This window comes from Aquarana catesbeiana, linkage group LG01 (assembly GCF_042186555.1).
Source record: "Aquarana catesbeiana isolate 2022-GZ linkage group LG01, ASM4218655v1, whole genome shotgun sequence".
NCBI lineage: Eukaryota > Metazoa > Chordata > Amphibia > Anura > Ranidae > Aquarana > Aquarana catesbeiana.
Window position 1 is genome coordinate 841,450,555 of NC_133324.1, and position 24,371 is coordinate 841,474,925.

Below are 24,371 nucleotides of genomic sequence, written 5' to 3' on the forward strand. Positions count from 1 at the left end.
TAAAGCAATGCTGAGTTACCTATAAAAAATGTCAACCTTGTTAAGGAAGACCATCTATACTTATCGTTCCAGCAAACCCATGTCTTTGCAAGCCTTTTCTTCACTGCTCCACTGCCGCTACAAGTGTCCACATGTCTGTATTATGCCCCGTACACACGGTCGGACTTTGTTCGGACATTCCAACAACAAAATCCTAGGATTTTTTCCGACAGATGTTGGCTCAAACTTGTCTTGCATACACACGGTCACACAAAGTTGTCGGAAAATCCGTTCGTTCTAAACGCGGTGACGTAAAACACGTACGTCTGGACTATAAACGGGGCAGTGGCCAATAGCTTTCATCTCTTTATTTATTCTGAGCATGCGTGGCACTATGTCCGTCGGATTTGTGTACACACGATCGGAATTTCCGACAAGGGATTTTGTTGTCAGAAAATTTTATATCCTGCTCTCAAACTTTGTGTGTCGGAAAATCCGATGGAAAATGTGTGATGGAGCCTACACACGGTCGGAATTTCCGACAACAAGGTCCTATCACACATTTTCCGTCGGAAAATCCGACCGTGTGTACGGGGCATTACAGTTAGGTAGGTAATCGGGAGGGATATATTTAATGCCTCAGATTTGTGATAGTTTATCTTCATGTTGGATATACAGTATATACAAAATTGGAAAAGGCTGCTAATAGGTTGGGTATCGAGATGTGTGGTTGCGAGATGAGAAAAAGAGATCATCTGCACATGTGGCTGACTTATATTCCCTGTCTTTGACCTTCAGACCATTGATGGATGGATTGAGGTTTATGGTGCGTATGAATGGTTTTAAAGTTATAATAAATAACAGCAGGGACAAGGGGCATCCCTGTCGAGTGCCATTGTGTATTCATACAGATTCAAATAGCGAACCATTATTTTGATTTTGGCCAAAGGTTTATGGTAAAGGGAAGAGATCCAAGACAACATATGGTTTCCTATCCCTATATGTCTACATTTAGCGAACAAGTAGTCCCGTGCCACTCTGTCAAAGGTCTTCTCCGCATCCGTGGATAGGAGAAGACTCTCGATTTTATCTATGTGCATTTTGTGTACCAAGCTTACCGCCTTGCTCACATTGTACCTCGCCTCGTGCCCTGGCAGAAAGCCAACTTGTTCAGGTCCGATGACCTTAGGGAAAAGTGGTCTGAGGCGGTTGGCTGGAATTTTAGCTAGAAGCTTCAAATCAAGGTTCAAAAGTGAAATTGGCCTATAGCTTGTGCATTCTGCAGTGTCTTTATTAGGTTTCGGGAGTACAGTAATATGTGCCAAGGTGAATGAGCTTGGTATGTCCTGCAGTTTGCTAAGTGAATTAAAGGTTTTTAGTAGAGGGGTTGCAAGTAGTTACATAGTAGGTGAGGTTGAAAAAAGACACAAGTCCATCAAGTCCAACCTATGTGTGTGATTATGTGTCAGTATTACATTACATATCCCTGTATGTTGCAGTCATTCAGGTGATTATCTAATAGTTTCTTGAAGCTATCAATGCTCCCCGCTGAGACCACCGCCTGTGGAAGGGAATTCCACATCCTTGCCGCTCTTACAGTAAAGAACCCTCTACGTAGTTTAAGGTTAAACCTCTTTTCTTCTAATTGTAATGAGTGGCCACGAGTCTTATTAAACTCTCTTCTGCGAAAAAGTTTTATCCCTATTGTGGGGTCACCAGTACAGTATTTGTAAATTGAAATCATATCCCCTCTCAAGCGTCTCTTCTCCAGAGAGAATAAGTTCAGTGCTCGCAACCTTTCCTCATAACTAAGATCCTCCAGACCCTTTATTAGCTTTGTTGCCCTTCTTTGTACTCGCTCCATTTCCAGTACATCCCTCCTGAGGACTGGTGCCCAGAAGTGGACAGCATACTCCAGGTGCGGCCGGACCAGAGTCTTGTAGAGCGGGAGAATTATTGTTTTATCTCTGGAGTTGATCCTCCTTTTAATGCATGCCAATATTCTGTTTGCTTTATTAGCAGCAGCTTGGCATTGCATGCCATTGCTGAGCCTATCATCTACTAGGACCCTCAGGTCCTTTTCCATCCTAGATTCCCCCAGAGGTTCTCCCCCCAGTGTATAGATTGCATTCATTTTTTTGCCACCCAAATGCATTATTTTACATTTTTCTACATTGAACCTCATTTGCCATGTAGTCGCCCACCCCATTAATTTGTTCAGGTCTTTTTGCAAGGTTTCCACATCCTGCGGAGAAGTTATTGCCCTGCTTAGCTTAGTATCGTCTGCAAATACAGAGATTGAACTGTTTATCCCATCCTCCAGGTCGTTTATAAACAAATTAAATAGGATTGGTCCCAGCACAGAACCCTGGGGAACCCCACTACCCACCCCTGACCATTCTGAGTACTCTCCATTTATCACCACCCTCTGAACACGCCCTTGTAGCCAGTTTTCAATCCATTTACTCACCCTATGTTCCATGCCAACGGACCTTATTTTGTACAGTAAACGTTTATGGGGAACTGTGTCAAATGCTTTTGCAAAATCCAGATACACCACGTCTACGGGCCTTCCTTTATCTAGATGGCAACTCACCTCCTCATAGAAGGTTAATAGATTGGTTTGGCAAGAACGATTCTTCATGAATCCATGCTGATTACTGCTAATGATATCGTTCTTATTACTAAAATCTTGTATATAGTCCCTTATCATCCCCTCCAAGAGTTTACATACTATTGATGTTAGGCTAACTGGTCTGTAATTCCCAGGGATGTTTTTTGGGCCCTTTTTAAATATTGGTGCTACATTGGCTTTTCTCCAATCAGCTGGTACCATTCCAGTCAATAGACTGTCTGTAAAAATTAGGAACAACGGTCTGGTAATCACCTGACTGAGTTCCCTAAGTACCCTCGGATGCAAGCCATCTGGTCCCGGTGATTTATTAATGTTAAGTTTCTCAAGTCTAATTTTAATTCCGTCCTCTGTTAACCATGGAGGTGCTTCCTGTGTTGTGTCATGAGGATAAACACTGTAGTTTTGGTTACTGAAGCCCCCCGATTCACTCGTGAAGACTGAGGAGAAGAAGAAATTCAATACCTTTGCCATCTCCCCATCCTTTGTAACCAGATGTCCTTCCTCATTCTTTATGGGGCCAATATGGTCTGTCCTCCTTTTTTACTGTTTACATACTTAAAGAATTTTTTTTTGCTCTCCCCCGCTATGTGTCTTTCATGTTCTATTTTAGCCATCCTAATTGCACCCTTACATTTCTTATTGCATTCTTTATAAAGTCAGAATGCTGAGGATGATCCCTCAACCCTGTATTTTTTGAAGGCCTTCTCCTTTGCTTTTATATGCATTTTTACATTGGAGTTAAGCCATCCAGGATTTTTGTTCACTCTTTTAAATTTATTACCCAATGGGATACATTGGCTAATGCCCTTATTTAATATGCTCTTAAAGCAAACCCATCTCTCCTCCGTATTCTTTGTTCCTAATATTTTATCCCAATTTATGCCTTTTAGCAAGGTTTGTAGTTTAGGGAAGTTGGCTCTTTTGAAATTCAGTGTCTTTGTGTTGCCTTCATGTTTCCTATTTGTGTGATATATACTGAAACTAATTGACCTGTGATCGCTGTTACCTAAATTGCCCCGTATTTCCACATCTGTGATCAGGTCTGTATTGTTGGTAATCAGTAGATCCAGTAATGTTTTATTTCTAGTGGGTGCGTCTATCTTCTGACCCATAAAATTGTCCTGCAAGACATTAAGGAACTGGCGAGCCTTAAATGAATGCGCGGTTCCCTCCGCCCAGTCTATGTCTGGATAATTAAAATCCCCCATTATGATAACACTTCCCATCAAAAAGTTGTGTAAAAGTTTTGAAATATTAGCCAGTGAATCTATCTGGACCTGAGCTCTTGCCAGGTTTCAGAGCTTTAATGGCTTCTATTAGTTCTTCTTCTCTAATAGGCCGTTGTAATTCTTCGGTTTCGATGGGTTTTAAGGTTGGGATTTTGCTTTGATGTAAGTACTTTTTTAATATTGATTCCCTATTGCCTTAGTATTATGGAACTGTTTTTTTTCTAATCCATGTATATTTGATGCTACTTGGTAGTCTTTTAGAGCCCTTGCTAAGAATTTTGCCAGACTTCTCCCCTTGTTCATAGTAAATGCCTTTGTGTCCAGTTTTCTGGTTGTACTTCTCCTAGTACAAACCTGGTCACTACAGGATGTTCGAGCCAGCAAAAAGAACCAGTATGCAGCTCGGGGAACAGGTATTTGACCCACCCTTCAGGGTGAAATGCCTTCTGTAGCCAAGGGACAAGGGGAATTCAGATTAAGATTACAATTTAGGAGAAGTACTTAATCCCCAAAGTCAATCTCACAACTACCTGGGATCAACATTCCACATAGTTATTTATAAATATTGGTAGACTATTTTGTGCATTTAAAAGCACATGCAGATTTTCCACATTTAGTTTGAACAACAAATTATGCCTGTATGGACAACGTTGTATTTGTAAACCCAATCACTTAAACCTCTTATAAACTTTTGCATGTCAATATACCAATTTTAAGCTCATAACATCTACAACTCTTACTTAAAAAAAAAGTCTTTTGAGCTTGCCATTATGGTCATTTTTTAGGCATTTCTTGTTTATGGTAACAATGCTCTATTTCCCAGTCATGCTGCTGTATTGAAACTGGAGATTCTGATGGAGACTACAAGTGGCCATTTTTAACAACCAGTTGTGCTGCCACATGAGATTCTGATGGAGACTAGAAATGGCCATTTTGTTATTATTGATATTTATATAGTGCCATCAATTTACACAGCACTTTACATATATACTTTACATTTACATTGGTCCCTGCCCTCAAGGAGCTTACAGTCTAAGGTCCCTAAATCACATTCATACTTACACATACTAAGGGCAATTTAGACAGGAGCCAATTAACATACCACCGTGTCTTTGAAGTGTGGGAGGAAACTCATACAGGCACAGAGAGAACATGCAAACCCCAGGCAGTTAGTGTTGTGGTTGGGATTTGAACCAAGAACCTGACCCTAGTGCTACCAGGCAAAAGTGTTAAGCCACTGTGCTTCATCACACCTTACACAAGCATGCCCTGAGATATCCCATGCAGCCATTGCTGAAGTGCATTCATGTTGACAGAAATTGGCTTTTAAAGGGCAACAGGGAATCTGAAACACTAAGACCCCTTTCACACTGAGGCACTTTTCAGGTGCTTTCATGCTAAAAAAAGCGGCTGAAAAGCTCACGAAAACCTATTTTCATTAAAATCAATGCATGCTTTCACACTGGGGCAGTGCGTTGGCAGGGTGGTGAAAAAACGCCTCTCTCCATTGAAATGAATGGAAAGCACTTCAAAAGCTCTTCAAAAATGCTCAGTGTTTTACTGGCTGTTTACAAGCGCCTCAGTGTGAAAAGGACCTTAGATTATTATACAGGATTTATATAGCACAGTGCTTAAAGCTACTTTCATACTGGGGCAGGCGGGCATCGGCTGTAAAACGCCGCTATTTTTAGTGGCACTTTACCTTTGTTTTAGCGGTGATATTTGGCCGCTAATGGGGCACTTTTTGCCCCCACTAGCGGACGAAAAACGTCCCGCTTTGCCGGCGGTTTGGCGGCACTGCCCCATTGATTTCAATGGGCAGGGGCACTTTAGGAACGGTGAATACAGCGCTGCAAAGATGCTGCTTGCAGGACTTTTTTTACCGCCCTGCAAGCACACCCCTCCAGTGTGAAAGCACTCGGGCTTTCACACTGGAGAGACAGGAGAGGCTCTTTACAGGCAATATGCAGGGTCTTTTTTTAGCGCTGTAGTGCCCGTAAAGTGCCTCAGTGTGAAAGTAGTCTTACAATCTAAAGGGAAAAAGTACAGTTACAATACAATAAAATACAAGAGGGTTAAGAGGGCCCTGCTCATAAGAGCTTACAATCTAAAAGATTGCAAGATGCAAAGGAGGATGAAAAATAAATGTTATCAAAAACAATGATATATAATACACAGTGCTTTAGTAAATGCAGGGTTTACATTTACTTTAAGAAGACTGCGGAAGCTAGAAAATCATCACAATTAATTCCACTCACTGTTGTAGTAGGGGCAAGGCAGATTTTTATCTATGTCTGCACATGAAAGATAGTACCAGTTGAAACCCATTTGAAAACCTGTCAATATGGATAATGTCATTTGTAATATGGTGACACTAACAAAACAAAAAAAATACATAAAGGGGAAAAAGTAGTTTTTTGAAAAATTGAAGACATCAAGAATGTGTAAATTTAAGATTTCTTATAAGCATTGTCGACATCCTAAGGCATGCCTTCTAATATAAATCCTTTTTTTTCATTATAATAGTTGTAGTTTATCAGCTATATTCAGTATTTATTTTTGCCCTCACCTTCCTTTTGTTTAGGTATAAAAAAATGTAGTTCCATTTTCATGATATAACAAATCTTCCATTGCCAATTATGTAAAGATGACTCTACATAATCAATATGTATGCTTTTCTTATGGCAGGAAGTCAAGAGTTCTTTATTGACTTTTTTGACGTGAAATACATTAATTATTGTGACAAACAAGATATTTATAACTCTGTAAATTGCTGAGCAGCAAATATATATTTTATAGCATGTGGACTTTGCAGTAAGTAGGAAATTTGCATATATCGGACATTTTTATCTATTAGTCATTATCTGTCACAGGATTGAAAAACTATATGTTGGCTACTTAGATAGACCATGGGTGATTGTTATACTTTATTTACAAAAATAAAAAGCAATATATTTGAGTGGGATCACTGTGGTTTATTTTCATACTGTATGTACATCTGGAGTCTATAAAGTGGTCAGCTGATCTTCATCCTTCATACCCCTTTTCCTCAGTTCCCCCTGCTTAGGTTTACTTCCAGGATTTTGTTGATCTTCAATACCCCAGAGTTCAGACACCAACATTATATTTTTTCTCTATGCCAAGCACACCAGTAAGTTAGTGGACATTCACACATAGTGATTGGTTTAGTATTGTTTTTTAAAAAAAAGTTATGTTGGAATTCTGAGGTAGCAACTGGTAACTGGACAGACCAAAGCAGAATACTAGTCAATGTGTACGTTTGTGGTTGGTTCAGGCCATGAGCTATATCCTGGTTGGAGGCAGTGACAAGGGATAAAGCAGAAACATAGTCAGGGGGAGTAGCTGGAGACCATTCCTAGGAATAATCAGACAAACACGGAATCTAGAACAAAGACATAGGAAACACAGCAAAATTGAGAGAAAGGGATGTTCAAGTGAGGTTCAAACAAATTATGTCAGCAGCTAAGGCATGTACAAAATTCTGTAAAGGATGGCATCCAGTATCTAACAAACTGTATGACTGGCAATGTACAGTGACTTGAAAAAGTATTCATACCCCTTTAAATTTTCCATGTTTTGTCACGTTAAAAAAAAACGTAAATGTATTTTCATTGGGATTTTATGTGATAGACCAACACAAAGTGGCACATAATTGTGAAGTGGAAGGAAAATGATAAATGGTTTTCCAAATTTTTTACAATTAAATATGTGAAAATTGTTGCATGCATTTGTATTCAGCCCCTATGAGTCAATACTTTGTAGAACCATCTTTCACTGCAATTACAGCTGCAAGTCTTTTTGAGTATGTCTTTACCCGCTTTGCATATCTAGAGAGTAACATTTTTGCCCATTCTTCTTTGCAAAATAGCTCAAGCTCTGTCAGTTTGGATGGAGAGCGTCTGTGAACAGCAATCTTCAAGTCTTGCCACAGATTCTAAATTAAATTTAAGTCTGGACATTGACTGGGCCATTCTAACACATTAATATTCTTTGATCTAAACCCTTCCATTGTAGCTCTGGCTGTATGTTTAGGGTCATTGTCCTGCTGGAAGGTGAACCTCCGCCCCAGTCTCAAGTCTTTTGTAGACTAACATGTTTTCTTCTAAGATTGCCCTGTGTTTGGCTCCAATCATCTTTCCATCAACTCTGACCATCTTCCCTGTTCCCGCTGAAGAAAATCATCCCCACAACATGATGCTGCCACCACCATGTTTCACGGTGGGGATGGTGTGTTCAGGGTGATGTGCAGTGTTAGTTTTCAGCCACACATATCGTTTTGCTGTTAAGCCAAAAAGTTACATTTTGGTCTCATCTGACTAGAGCACCTTCTTCCACGTTTGCTGTGTCCCCCACATGGCTTCTCACAAAGTGCAAAAGGGAATTTTTATCGCTTTCTTTTAACAATGGCTTTCTTTTTGTCACTCTTCCATAAAGGCCAGTTTTGTGAAGTGCACGTCTAATAGTTGTCCTGTGAACAGATTCTCCTACCTGAGGATCTCTGCAGCTCCTCCAGAGTTACCTCTTTACTGCTTCTCTAATCAATGCTCTCCTTGCCCGGTCTGTCAGTTTAGGTGAACGGCCATGTCTTGGTAGGTTTACAGTTGTGCCATACTCTTTACATTTTCTGATGATGGATTGAAACCTAACCCTGCTTTAAACTTCTCCACAACTGTATCCCTGTCCTTCATGATGCTGTTTGTTCACTAAGGTTCTCTAACAAACCGCTGAGGGCTTCACAGAACAGCTGTATTTATAATGAAATGAAATTACAGACAGGTGGACTCTATTTATGAATTAGATGACTTCTGAAGGCAAATGGTTCCACTAGATTTTAGTTAGGGGTTTCAGAGCAAAGGGGGCTGAATACAAATGCACGCCACACTTTTCAGATATTGATTTGTAAAAAATTTGGAAAACCATTTATCGTTTTTCTTCCACTTCACAATTATGTGGCACTTTGTGTTGGTCTATCACATAAAATCTCAATAAAATACATTTACATTTTTGGTTGTAACATGACAAAATGTGGAAAATTCCAAGGAGTATGAATACTTTTTTCAAGGCACTGTAGTCCTAAAACAAAATATTGATTAATAAGGGGTTTTCCTGCACTGCTCTGCATTGAAACAGAAGAATGAGCCAAACGGCATCAGGATCCAGACTGCGTTTTAGAGCAGTCATACAAAGATGCATCTAAGGGGCAAGTGCTTGCAGTATGAGCGAATGAAGTCTGAATAATAGATGACCATTTCACTGTGCTTGAGACTGCTGACCACCTTGCAGATAACTGCTGACTGCTTGACTATGTGTTACGCAGCAAGTGAGTTTTTCCCAGTTTTATTTTATAGGCCAAGTTGCTTGTAATTTTTCATAACGTGAATGGTCCCTAACATTAATGCCTTGAGCAAAGAATAAGACTGAGGGTTCAGGCAGAGCAATTTTTCCTGCTGGAGTAATTTTTCTGCATGAGTAATCAGCAGTTGAACACAGCAGTCTGTTGATCTCTCATCATCTCTTTTTCTGCTTCTTCACAGGTAATGCAAACTGTCTCTCAGCAATGCAAACTGTCTCACTGCTTTGCTGACACACTGTTATATCTGGGGTAATACAAATTGTCTCACTGCTTTGCTGACACTCTGTTATACCAGGGGTAATGCATCTAAGAGTTTTGTTTTTTTAACATGGCCATTTGTGGTGAATGATTCTCACCTCCTTTTGGGATCTAAGAGTCAATTATCTTTTACGACTTTGGCCTGTGTCTGTCTTTGACCATTCCTCTCCCAAATTCATGTGTCCCTTATCAGTCCCTAATTGGGGTGGGGAAGGTTTCCTCATTTGATCATCTCACTATAAATTTAGTAAAGCCTATGGGGGAAGTCAGACAGGGGGTTCAGGCAGAGCAATTTTTTGCAAGAGTAATCAGCAGTTGAACACAGCAGTTTAATGAAAGCAGCAAGAAAAGATCACAAATAACTCTGTTCCACTCTGGACCAACTGTAAACCACCACTTTGGAAGGCATCTTACAAGTCTGAATCCTATCCCCTTTAATATGCCCCCTCTCCTCTGCCTTCTCATACTAGTATCCTCTGCTTTCAAGTTCTCATTCATTTTAACCTCTTCTCCACCCCAAAACTTGTACATATTACCCTTACTTCTACCGTCTCGCTACTACTGTTCTCATCACCTCCTGCTAATACTTAATCTACCTGCTGACCCACACATTAGGACAGGGAACTTTGTGCACTCATATATATCCCACTCCCATCTTATTTTCCTCACCCTCCTAACCTCTGGAGATATATCCCCTAATCCTGGTCCTCCATTATCTCACCCCCACACGCGGCACCCTCCCTCCTCCAGCTTCAGACGCAATCTTCTCAGTCTTATCTCAATCCTCCTGCTCCCAAAAACCACCCCCCCCTCTCTTGTGCCCTCTGGAATGCCCGCTCTGTCTGCAACAAGCTCACTTCTTTCCATGACCTTTTTGTCTCCCACTCCCTTAACCTTCTTGCAATCATGGAAACATGGCTTCAAGAGTCAGACTCTGCCTTGCATGCAGCCCTTTCCCATGGAGGCCTCCACTGGACTCACTCACCCAGACCCAGTGGACAGAAAAGAGGTGGAGTTGGTTTGCTTCTATCTCCACTGAGCACCTTTCAAGTCCTTCCTACCCTTCCCTCTCTATCCTTCTCATATTTTGAGACACACTGTATTTGTCTGTTTTCTCCCATTTCCCTAAGGGCTGTAGTGATCTATCGGCCTTGTGGACTGATGTCACGCTGCCTGGCTACCCTACTGTCTCTCCTCTGAAATATCCACTATCATTATTGGTGATTTTAACATCCCCATCCCACATCCTAATGTTAACAGACCAGCTATATCCCAACTTTTCAACTTAAGCTCATCCTTTGACATAACACAATGGACACAGTCCCCCACTCACTCTGATGGTAATACTCTTGACTTTGTTTTCTACCATCTTTGCACCGCCTACAACCTCACCAACAAACCCCTGTCATCTCTCTGATCACAATCTCATCACTTTTGCAATGTCCTTGTCTCCAACTACCTGTCACTACAAGCAGAAAACAGTTTCCCGCAGAAACCTTCACCACTTAATCCTTCTCTTTTTTACTGTGCAACTGACCACCTACATAACAAAATCTCACCCCTGTCTTGCCCTGACCTGGCCACTTCTGTCTGCAATAGTTCACTTTCATCCACACTGGACTCTCTTGCTCCTCACTACACAAAATATCAGGCCCCAACCATTACAGCTTTGGCAGACCGACACTAGAAACCTTAAGAGACATAGCTGTGCACTGGAGCGAGTGTGGCGTAAAACCAAATCCCAGCATGCATTCACCCAATATAAATCTGCTTTCTTAAAATACAATTCCCCCCTCCGTGTTGCCAAACAAGCCTACTTTGTCACTCTCATTATTACTCTGTCCTCTAGTCCTTGTCCTCTCTTCTCTACTTTTAACTCTCTACTTTCTCCACCACCATCTCCACCCAGTAACTCGCCCACTGCTCACGAGATTGCCAATCACTTTAATACCAAGATTGATGCAATTCGTGGGGGCATCTCCACTGCACAGACATCTATCTAACTTAACATACCCTGTAATAATCCACTCTCAACACTTTCCTCTTTTGACCTTGCTACTAATGAAGAGGTCGCTAAAGTTTTCTCATAAGTTAGCCTTACCATCTGTCCCCTGGATCCTGTTCCCTCACAACTACTACGGTCATCCTCCACTCCATCCACTGAAACTGCGCTACTAAAACTTACTAATGATCTACTAACTGCTAAAACCAATGGCTACTACTCCATACTCATACTACAAGACCTCTTTGCAGCCTTTGATACTGTTGACTATCCCTCCTCCTCAAAAAACTCCACTCTCTTGGCCTTCAAGACTCTGCTCTCCTGGTTCTCCTCCTACTTATCACAGCGCTCCTTCAGTGTTACCTATAACTCTGTTTCCTCCTTTCATCTTTCTGTAGGGGTACCTCAAGGTTATGTCCTCAGACCCCCTCCTCTTTTCCATTTACACCTCCTCTCTTGGTCAATTAATAAATTTCCATGGCTTCCAGTACACTCTCTAAGCTGAAGACCTACAAATATATCTCTCTACCCCTTACCTCACTCCTTCAGTCTCCTCTCACATTACTAACTTACTAACCGACATATCAGCATGGATGTCACACCACTTTCTCAAACTCAATATTTCTAAAACTGAGCTCATAATTTTTCCTTCTGCCCGTGCCCCCTCCCCTGACTTCTCCATCCAGATCAATAATACAGCCATCAGTCCCTCCCCTCATGCCAGGGTAATCCTGGACTCTGACCTATCCTTTCAGACCCAAAGCCAATCGCTGTCCAAATCTTGCAGACTTCACCTCCATAACATCTCCAAAATACGCCCCTTTCGAACCATTGATACTCCTAAGCAATACTCCCTTGTAATCTTTTGCCTTGACTATTGTAACTCCCTCCTCATTGGCCTATCTCTCCGCAAGCTATCCCCTCTTCAGTCTATCATGAATGCCACTGCCAGACTCATCCACCTTACCAATCATTCAGTGTCCGCCACCCCTCTCTGCCAATCCCTCCACTGGCTTCCCATTGTCCAACAAATACAATTCAAAACACTAACAATAACATACAAAGCCATTTACAACCCCGAGCTACATCACCCATCTTATTGCCAAATATCACCCAAACCGTCCAAGACCTCCTGCTCTCGAGATCCCTTGTCTCCTCCTCCCATACTCATCTCCAGGACTTCTCCAGCGTCTCTCCTATGCTCTGGAACTCACTACTCCAATCTGTCCAGTTATCTCCTATTCTGTTCACTTTTAGGTGATCTATGAAAACTCAGCTCTTCAGTGAGGCCTATCCTGCCTTCAGCTAACATCCAAATCTTCTATTTCCCTCATCAGTTCATCCCTCACAGTTACTAACTTTTGTTTCACCAGCCTCTCCCTATTACATTGTAAGCTCACAGGAGCAGGGCCCTCCTAGCCATTTTGTATTGAATTGTATTGTTGCTATATTGTCTCACTTTATATTGTAAAGCTCTGCATAAACTGTTGGTGAAATATAAATCATGTATAATAATAATAATAATAATTTAAATGTATAACACCTATCTCAATGGTATCTCTCAAGCACAATTACCGGTCTTCATGATTTGATTTTATGGGATTGACTTACTAAAGGCAATTTGACTGTGGATTTTACAATATGTTCCATTGTACAAGACAATAGCTGCACTACTGACTGAGAGTGCTGCCTATCCTATCCCTGTGAAAGTAATTTTAATTTTTTTTTTAAAGAATTAACAAGATTAGATGGTGATTTTGCATACAGTATAGTTTTCTTTAATAATAATTTTTAATGCCCAATTTTAGCATAACAATAGGCAAAGTAATGCTTTTGGTTGCCATGAGTTTTACTTTTTTCCACAAAGTTACACAATTTTAAGCCTAAACATGTGTATTATTTGTTAAATCATTACAATTTCATCTTATACATTTTGTGGCATTTTTGGATATTATATTAGTGTGCTTTTGTCATGGAATGCGAGCCCACGGCGGATAGCTAACCAGGGAGTGGACCTTGACTAGGGATAGGAGGGAATGAAGGGGAACTTCATTCTGAGCAATAAGACTGGCCGTGATACACTTTCACAGCTTGCACTACCTCTGGCAACCACTAAAGGTAGACTCCACTCCCAACCAGCTGGCTGACCACACACACAGGCATATACAAATCTTACATACAATCTGGAGCATTCTAAGGGTTGGGGAGCAGTCTGGCAATTAGCACAGATTCCTCCAGCTATCCTACGAGCTAGAACCTGGTGATAATCACTCTTCCCACTGTCCACACACCAGACACATAACAAATGATAGCCTGCCACAGTAATTGCATATGGACTGGCGATGAATGTGTTCCGAGCATACTACAATGCATCAATCTCTCTGTGGATATGAGCCCTAGTTTAGCACACAGAAGTTATTTACGTATTATTTTTTTTTTTATATTAATATCCTGGAAGTGGGCAATGCATAAAATATTTCCAAAGAAGGAGAATTACAAAAAATACAAACAAGTCAAAAAGACATACAGAGTTGGTTATTCACTATTAAAATAAGGGATAAATACAGAAATAACACTTTACCAAGATTTATCCTGTGACTGGAGCAAGTCAGAAGTGTCTGTAATTCCCTAGTCAGAGACACAGACTCTGTAGGAATCACCTCGTCACCCATTTCTCAGGGTCCTCAATTTATTGGAATTTGAATGTGGGCTGGACTTTAGCCCTTGGCCAGTCATCCCCAGGGGGTGTTCCCGCACCAGCCCACAGGACGGTTCTGTGTTCTGAAGTTATCAGAGTTGAATGGGCCCAAAACTGCTCTGATTTCTGGGTCAGAGACGTGACAGTACCAAGCACTGTTCAGCTGGCGCAATCAGGCGCCATATAACAGTTTTGTACATTCTACTGAATTCTAAATGCACTACAAATACAGATTTACATGTGCACGTAGCCTGACATGTGTACAATAAGAAGGATTTATTTTCATCTCTCTGCAACTAATATTTCAGCTTTTTGAGAGATAAAAATAGATTCCTTAGATCTGTTGATATAAATCAAAGCTGGCAGACATTTCAGGGCCTTCTCAATGTCCTCAACATCAACTCTAGCCTAGAAGCTTACTCTCCTTTCAAATGCTAATTGGTGAACCTATGTTTATGGCTGAATAAGGGACTATTGTATCGCTAATAACACAAAATTAAACTACGGTATATCTACAATTACACTACTTCTACAGTTCATGTCCCCTTTCAGCTTTTGCCCAAACTACCGTACTGTTAAATTTTTCTTACATCCCGTATATGTTACAGCTTTAATAACACTTTTAGTTTATTTTTTAAGTTTTGTAGCCTTGTCCTCCAGTCCTCAAGGCATCCCAACAGGTCATATTTTCAGGCTTTTCATTATTTTGCACAGGTGATTTGATCAGTTTCACTGCCTTAGTAATTACCACAGCTGTTTTATCTGAAAATCTTGAAAACATTACCTGTTGGGGCACCTTGAGGACTGGAGTTGAGAAACACTGATTTAGAAAAAGTAAAAAGTGGACATAGGTGTCCTTTTATGAAACTGAGATCAGCTGCGATCCCAAGTCTCGCCGCTGATCTCAGGTCATTACCAGTTTATGAAACTGAGGTAATCAGTGGAGAACATGTTCTCCGCTGATTATCTCAGCACAGTGAGAATCTGTAACTGACTGTCACAGAAACGGACAGTTTATGAAGGTGCAATCTCGGCACCTCACTGGCGATCTGTCACAGAATTCTCACTTTCTGATTCATCATTTCAGATGTGGAGAATGAGAGAGAGAAGTGTGAAGCTGGCTGAGTAATCTGGAGAAAGCAGGAAGTCTTTTGACTTCTTTCACCAAACAGTCAGAGCACATCTTCTCCACCATTACACACCCCAAAACCAGCAGGATAGGAATTTATAGTGTGTATGTGTGTGTATATATATATATATATATATATATATATATATATATATATATATATATATATATATATATATATATATATATATAATTTTTTTTTTTTTTTTAGATGTTCACGTCTCTCTGGCTGGGTTCACACTTGTGCGATGCGTGAACCAGCGTGATTCTTGTGCGGGTTTCCACATCGCACCTACATTGACATCTGCGCACCACTGCGGGTGTCAATGTAAACTTAATGACACCCCCAGATCATTTCACAGATCGCAGTGCGAACTATGTAATGGTGCAGGAATGCAGGAATCGGATCGCATGGGTGTTCACACCCATGCGATCCGATTCCAGTGCAGACCAAATAAAGGGTCCTGTACCATTTTGGTGCAAATGCAACATGATTTAGGGCTGGTTCCCACTGCTGCGGTGTCCAAGATCGGATATGATTCGCACAGCACTGCAGTGCAAAATCACTTCCAATCTCTGTGCGATGCGATTTCAGTCATACAGATAGTATGGCTGAATTTGCATTGCACTTGGACCAAACTATACAGGACCCTTCTTTTTGGTCCGCAGCAGAATTGAATGTGTGAACACCCATGCGATTCGATTCCTGTCCCAGTTTGCAGATCACACTGCGATATGCAAACTGATTTGGGGGTGTTGTTAACTTTTAGGCCCAGTTCACACTTGTGCAATGCCAGACATCGCACAGGCATTGCATGTAATTTGCAGCGCACTGCCATTCACATTACATGCGATGTCTGTGCGGTGCGATATCAGCCGTACAGATAGTATGGCTGATATTGCACCGCATTCAGTGCAAACACGCACAGGACCCTTTTTTCTGTTCGGACCAGAATCGGATCGCATGTGTGTTCACACATATGCAATCAGATTCATGTCCAAACTGTCAGTTCGCAGTGCGATATGCTAGCTAAACTGGGGGTGTCGTTAGCAATGTATTGACACTCCCCAGCGATTCGCATATGGCAGTGTGAATTGACATGCGAGTCGGTGCGATGCGGGAACCCGCAGTGGATTCGCAGTGTTCTCGCATCGCACCAGTTTATCAATTTTTATGTTTATCAATTATGAAATATATTTTATTTTAATTTATTAATAAATATTTATACTTGTATACTTTATTAAAATTATTTTTTTAATGATTATAAATGTATTTTGCATTTATATGAATGGTGTATAGCTGCATTACATATGTGGATTACATTAATTTACTATACACCTTTCACATTTAAATAAGCACATGTATGATCTTTAAATATTGATAAAAACAATGTTTTTTTTTTATAATTAGGTTAATGTATATTGTGTAGAGGGAATTTAACTTTATTATTTTATTAATATGTTGGGGAATAATGTGTGCTGATTCGTGTTAAACATTTGTATTTTATGCTTCCTCATACTGTAATCCCGCTACATCATGCGCGATTACAGTGAGAGGAGCCGTTCTGAGGAGTTCCCGGCGTTTGTAGATCGCTTCTCAACTCAACATGTGAAGCAATCTACACACTTTCATAAACAGGCACTCAGAGGAGAGCGATCTCCTCTGAGAATGCCTGAGAACTGAAAAGCCGTATTTTACCGCAGTTTCATAAAAGGACACCATACTCATTTATTTAAAAAAATATATTTACCAGTCTTGTTGGGTTTGAATTAGAGTAACAGAGAGAAATGCTTACCTTTCCTGAAGAAACTGCTTCGCCACATTCCCTCCTGTTATATGGCCAAAACCTTAAGCATTTTATCATGCAATCTCTGCTCAAGGGGAGAATTGGCAAATCCCAAAGTGACATTGTTGCCTAAATAAAAAAGATAATTAATGCTGTAAGGAGAATGTTCACCTTGAAGTCTGTTTATAAACCAACATTTCCAGGAATGTCAATCTCCCACTGTGCTCAGTAGTTCTTCCTGATGACCTCCATGCCACTGTTTCCTGTAGTAAGGTGGGATCACCGGGAGGAACACAGCCGAGAACACAGGGGGCCCAGATCTTTCAGAATTGTCAATTTCCACAGAAACTTTAAGGGACAGTTTCTCCCCATCAGAGTGACAATTGGTGGCATAGACAACGGAAGAGGTAAATATGATGTTAGTTTAATTTTGATGTTTTTGACCAGCTCAAAAGGGAGCCTAGTGCAGCAGGAAAGGTAAGTACTTTGAGCTTTCTGTTAATGTTTATTTACCCACACATGTATGGCTTTTAATAGAGCTTAAAGTGATCGTAAAGGCTTGTTTTTTTTTTTTTAAATAACAAACATGTTATACTTACCTCCTCTGTGCAGTTGGTTTTGCACAGAGCAGCCTGGATCCTCCTCTTCTTGGGTCCCTCTTTGCTGCTCCTAGTCCCTCCCTCCCTTGCCCCTCAGCCAGCAGCTTGCTACAGGGGTCACCCAAGCCAAGTCAGAGCTCTGTGTATCCATTCAGACATGGAGCCCCGACCTGGCCCCACCCCCTCTCTCACCTGATTGGCTGACTGACTTTTATTGACAGTCGTGGGAGCCAATAGCACCGCTGCTCTGTCTTAGCCAATCAGGAGGCGTGTACTGGATGGCTGAGGGCATCATGGACATCGCTGGAGAGAGAGAGGGAGCTCAGGTACGTAATTCGGAGGTGCTGGGGAGGCAGCTACACACAGAAGGTTTTTTATCTTAATGCATAGAATGCATTAAGATAAAAAACTTTCTGCCTTTACAACACCTTTTAAGTAACATTTCAATGACTGTCATGAGAAAAGTATGGGGGCTGCAACTTCTGGCCCTCATTTGAAAGTACTAGTTGCCTGGTAGTGGCTGACTTGAATACTTTTAAGTCACAGGAACAAGCATGTTGTAAATGAGTGTCTCAAATGTGCATCTCTGGTTTAATTATTTTTATTGGCTTAATTATAGATAACAATATTTCAGGTTACATAAAACGTTTGATATACTCTGTCAGATGAAAATTCGCGTTGAAACGGGTATTCAGTAAATACATATAGAGGTGTGTGAACTAAACATAGCATAGCAGAGGTATTAGATGGAACAGTCCCATGAAAAAAAATTCAGGGTTAGAGGAAGACCAGGGAGACAAGACTATCAGGACTCACTGACTGGTATCAGTGGGTAAACATACTTGTGTAAGTGAGCCAAGAAAGAATTAGAGTTTTAATAGACTGTTAAATATCCAGGACAGGACGTTTCTCCACCCCATGGGGAACTCGCTGTGGAGATGACCTACCCAGATGAAGCCTCTGGATTATATATTGATCACAGGAATTGGTAAATCTTGTCTACCCCGGTCTGCCCTTTTCAGTTTCAAAGTGACAGTCGTGGTGCAAAACAAAGCCATGAATTAATCACTCAGTTCGGCACGTGAATGGACGGAAGACTCCCGGATCCACACATTCCAGCCTCAGCCTATGCTTAAAAGAAATGTGCATCTCTATACTTGCTTCAGGTTAGAGACTCAGAAAGAAACAAAGCCAAAAACAACAGCATTCTCATAACATTCTCAAAAGGGAGGTCGGCAAGGGTGGCCCTAACACTTTTCTCATGACAATGTCACTTTAAGTCTGCTTGAATTCAATAAGTTCTCTGCTTTTAAAAATAATGGTGTGATGTAAATGGAATTGAAATGTCTTGATCGCCTGAGGTTGAAGAAGTAATTTTGCCCACAGCAAAAAAACTAATAAATAAACCTAGCTATGAATTAAATAAAAGCATTACTGGCACTTTAGCCTAGTAGAATGTGGGTTTGAAATCGTGCAAGTTCAGCTGAACTCGCACGATTTCAAATAACATTTCAGTCTGACTTCGGGGGCAATTTGAGAGACATCTATACGGGTCCTGCACAGATGTCTATTGAACTTGTCCCCAAAGTCACCAAAAGTAGAGCAAGAACTACTTTTGGGAATCGGTGCTGCACCACAAAGTCGACATCGCACCAATTCGAATGGTGCCTTTGCTGGCAATAGGCTCTGATTTGGCATGCGATTTGACATGCCAAATCGCTTGTCAAATTAGTCCAGTGTAAACGAGGGCTCAATCTTTCAAATATACATACATTTTTTAAATAAAACTCTTTACTCTGTTTTTAAAAAAATCTCTTTACTATATGTTAAATCCAACATTTATCTGCTGAAAAAATAAGATGTTTTATTAGGCAGCTATCAATTTTGTTAAATTAATCTATGCTATTAACATAAACATATTTTTGAATTGAAAATAAAGCCATATTTCTGCAGCAAAATTACCTGTATTTATTGCAATGTGATTATTCAAACATCTATGCATCTATCATTTGCTATGGGGTTGATTTAATAAAACTGGAGAGTGCAAAATCTGTTGCAACTCTGCATAGAAACCAATCAGCTTCCAGTTTAAATTTTTTTTAACTCAAAACTTAACCAGTTGCCGACTGGGCCATAGCTACAGCGCGGTTGGATAACTTTGGGAGGCCATTATATAACATCCTCCCAGAATCGCGCTCCCACACGCCCCCTGGGACACGCACCCGGAAATGTCTGTGACCGCCGGGCCCTCTGGACCCGGCGCGTCACGGAACGGGGTAAAGGGCCAGTGACAGCGGCCCTTTACCATGTGATTGTCCCGTCCAATGACGGAGTGATCAGTTGTCAACAGACCGGAGCATGTCCGGTTCAGCTCCTCCCCTCTCCTCGTACAGTGTGCGAGGAGAGGAAGGAGCCGGGTGCAGCAGCACTGTGGGCTGGATCTGAAGTGCCCACAGCGCTGATCTCTGCTCATTCCTGCTCATTCATACCCAGCCATGCTCATCCATGCCCAGCCATGCCCAGCCATGCTCATCCATGTCCTGCCATGCTCATCCATGCCCTGCCATGCTCATCCATGCCCAGCCATGCTTATCCATGCCCACCCATGCTCATTCATGCCCACCCATGCTCCTCCACGATCATCCATGGCCCATCCATGCTCATCCATGGCCCATCCATGCTCATCCATGCCCAGCCAAGCTCATCCATCCCCATCCATGACTCATCCATCCCCATCCATGCTCATCCATGGCTCATCCGTGCTCATCCATGGCTCATCCGTGTCCTTCCATGGTCATTCATGGCTCATTCATGTTCATTCATGCCACATTAGTGCTCATTCATGCCACATCAGTGCTCATCCTTGCCACATCAGTGCTCATCCTTGCCACATCAGTACTCATCCATGCCCCATCAGTTCTCATCCGTGCCACATTCATGCCACTACAGTGCTCATCAGTGCCACTACAGTACCCATCGGTGTCTCACAAAAGTGTTATAGGTAGTCAAATTAGATGTGCATTTTATGTTCCTAAAACACCTGATGGTGCTCCCTGTATGTTGGGCCTCTGTATGTGGCCTGGCTGTGTAAAAGTCTCAGACATGCGGTATTGCCATACTCAGGAGTAGCAGCAGAATGTATTTTGGGGTGTCATTTATGCTATGAACATGCTATGTGTTGGAAATATCTTATACATGGACAACTTTGTGTTTTTATTTTCTTTCCACATTTTCCAAAAACTTGTGGAAAAAAATGACATTTTCAAAAGACTCGTTATGTAGATTATACGTTGGGGTGTTTACTTTCCAAAATGGGGTAATTTTTTGGGTGTTTCCATTGTCCTGGTGCTCCAGGGCCTTCGAAAGTGTAATGCCCCGTACACACGGTCGGACATTGATCGGACATTCCGACAACAAAATCCATGGAATTTTTCAGACGGATGTTGGCTCAAACTTGGCTTGCATACACACGGTCACACAAAGTTGTCGGAAAATCCGATCGTTCTAAATGCAGTGACGTAAAACACGTACGTCGGGACTATAAACGGGGCAGTAGCCAATAGCTTTCGTCTCTTTAATTTATTCTGAGCATGCGTGGCACTTTGTGCGTCGGATTTGTGTACATACGATCGGAATTTCCGACAACAGATTTTGTTGTCGGAAAATTTTATAGCAAGCTCTCAAACTTTGTGTGTCGGAAATTCCGATGGAAAATGTGTGATGGAGCCCACACACGGTCGGAATTTCCCACAGCAAGAGCCTATCACACATTTTCCATCGGAAAATCATACCGTGTGTACAGGGCATTAGAGTAGTCAAGAAATGTAATGTGTAATTTATGTCCCTAGAACGCCTGATGGTGCTCCATGCATGTTGGGCCTCTGTATGTGGTCAGGCTGTGAAAAAGTCTCACACATGTGGTATTGACATTCTCAGTAGTAGTAGATTAGTAGTAGAATGTATTTTAGAGTGTAATTTGTAGTATGCATATGCTGTGTGAGAAATAACTTGTTATTATGACAATTTTGTCAAAAAAACAAAAAACAAATCATTTTGAAAAGAATTGTGGGAAAATTACAACTTCAAAAAACTCACCATGCCTCTTACTAAATACCATGGAATGTCTGCTTTCCAAAAAGGGGTAATTTGGGGGCTATTTGTACTTTCCTGGTTTGTTAGCGTCTCAAGAAATGAGATAGGCCGTCATTACATTGGGTGTGATCAATTTTCAGAGATTGACACTATAACTTTCACAAAGACCAAATAAAACACTTGGTTGCAGTATAAATTTTGGCCAAAATTTAGGAAGAAAAATTATTAATTTGCACAATTTTATAACCAAAACGAAGAAAAATGCATTTTTTCAACCAAATTTTTGGTCTTTTTTCATTTATAACACAAAAAATAAAAAACCCAGTGGTGATCAAATACCACCAAAAGAAAGCTCTATTTGTATGAAAAAAAGGACAAAAAAATTCATATGGGTACAATGTTGCATGTCTGAGTAATTGTTATTCAAAGTGTGAGAGCGCTGAAAGCTGAAAATTAGTCTGGTTAGGAAGGGGGTTTAAGTACCCTCTAGGCAAGTGGTTAACTGGACAAGCTGAAGTTAGAAGCCGATTGGCTACCATGTACAGCTGCGCCAGATTTTGCGCTCTCCAGTTTTAGTAAATGAACTCAAATGTCTTCCCAATAAGCTGACTGTTATCAACTGTTTATACAACTGTTTATAAAAAAAAAAAAACAGCAGCATATATTAACGCAAATGTCACACTGCTGAGTTTATGTATACACCATTTTTAACAGTATACTGTATATATACACTTTTTTTCATTCAGAACATTAAACCAGATAAAGTGTTGCCTGTGGTGGTATGCAAATTTTTTATGGGAGTCAAAAAGAAGATGAAACCACCAACAAGGTAAGCAACTGAAAAAATAAATAGAAATCAGTGACCAGTGAGGCAAGCAATAATAAAAGCATGGGGAGAAACTGCTACCTAAGTTTTCATTTCTTATCTGAAGCTTTGTAATGTTTGTATTTGTCCTTAATCTCTACAATGCATGTACTGGATAGAAGACTTACTGGCCATACATATTTCAATTTTTCTCATTCAGCCCTATTGGAGAAATCATTCAATTTTGCTATCCATGCTAAACAGCATGGAGGGAGGAATCTCTCCTGCCTCCTTTTGTATTCAGACAGCCACAACACCTGACCCTGTTTGGCATTCCTGTGTCTCTTGCTACTGTCTCCTGAGCTGCTGGCCCTTATATTATCCTTGCTGTTATCAACTATTTGCCGGTGTTGCTCACACAGTGCAACACCGGCAAATATCTGATAACAGCAAGGACTGTGGGTTTGTGACGTACTGCATTCCCCACGACCAGGCTGATTATTGAATTCTTCAAATGTAAGAGCGCTGCTTCTTAATAAAGGTGTGTGCTGTTTTGGTACTAAACTAACACCCTGCTCTACTCTTTTTCCTACAGGTCCTGCTGCTGTCTGAGGCCGGGTTCACACTGGTACAACATGACAGTCATACGAATGTGGATCCGACTTTGCCCTGCGACTTGAAGTCCGACATCCATCCGACTTCAATGAACAGGGATCCAACTTTGATCCCCTACAATACCAGGCACTGTGTCTGGTATGAATCTTTAGGGGAAACGCCACGCCAAACTTAAAAAAAAAAACAACATTGGTTGAACTGCCTTAATAAATCACTTTAAAAACTTGTGCACTGCGTTTTATTTTTGGCACTTTTTTTAGGTGAATGGGTAGGGGTACAATGTATCCAATACTCATTCACATAGGGTGGGGGGGCTGGGATTTGGGGGCTCTTTGTTAGAGGGGGCTTCCAGATTCCGATAAGCCCCCCGCCCGCAGACCCAGATAACCAACGGCCAAGGTTGTCGGGAAGAGGCCCTTGTCCTTATCAACATGGGGACAAGGTTCTTTGGGGTGGGGGGGTGCAGGTCCCCCTGCCCCAAAGCACTCACCCACCATGTTGAGGGCATGAGTCCTGGTACGGTTCAGGAGGGGGGAGGGCGCTTGCTCTTCCCCACCCCCTTTCCTGACCTGCCGGGCTGCGTGCTCGGATAAGGGTCTGATATGGATTTTGCGGGGACCCCATGCCGTTTTTTCAGCATGGGGGTTCCCCTTAAAACCCATACCAGACCAAAGGGCCTGGTATGGTCTTGGAGGGGGAAACCCATGCTGTTTTTTTTTAATTTGGCGTGGGGCTCCCCTTCAAGATCATCAGAGCACAAGTCACATGCCAAAGTCGGATCAGTTAAGACAGCAATCTGACTTTCATCCGACTTCAGTGATATTCAGTGGGCTGAAGTAGGATCAAAGTTGGACCAAAATAGTGCAGGGAGCATTTTCAAAGTCGGACCGACTTGTGTTGGACCAGTTAAGACAGCTCTCATAGAGAAACATTGATTTTCACACCTCATGCAACATGAACTCCCAATGTCAGGGTGTTTGTCGTACAAGTGTGAACCCAGCTTGAATATCCGAACAGTGACTGTATCTGATTAGATGCAATCACTATTTAGCCAACAATTTTCTGCTCGGCTCCTTTGATTTTTCATTTGAAGTTTGTCAAGCTAGGCGCTGCTAACATGTCCACCCACAGCTTGAATTTCAGCTCATTCAGCAGGTCAAGCTTTAGAG

The 24,371-nt window shown here is 41.4% G+C and overlaps 1 protein-coding gene across 2 annotated transcripts in view; it reads left to right on the top strand.

The window, feature by feature from the left end:
* ARAP2 (ArfGAP with RhoGAP domain, ankyrin repeat and PH domain 2) overlaps positions 1-24,371 on the top strand; it is a 604,561-nt gene that overhangs the window by 514,828 nt on the left and 65,362 nt on the right. The window contains exon 29 of one of the 2 annotated variants that reach the window (XM_073608952.1): positions 22,529-22,611. The exons of the other annotated variant lie outside the window; for it this stretch is intronic. Within the exon in view, the coding sequence (XP_073465053.1) occupies positions 22,529-22,611 (83 nt within the window). The remainder of the gene's footprint in view (positions 1-22,528; positions 22,612-24,371) is intronic. 2 annotated transcript variants of the gene reach the window in all.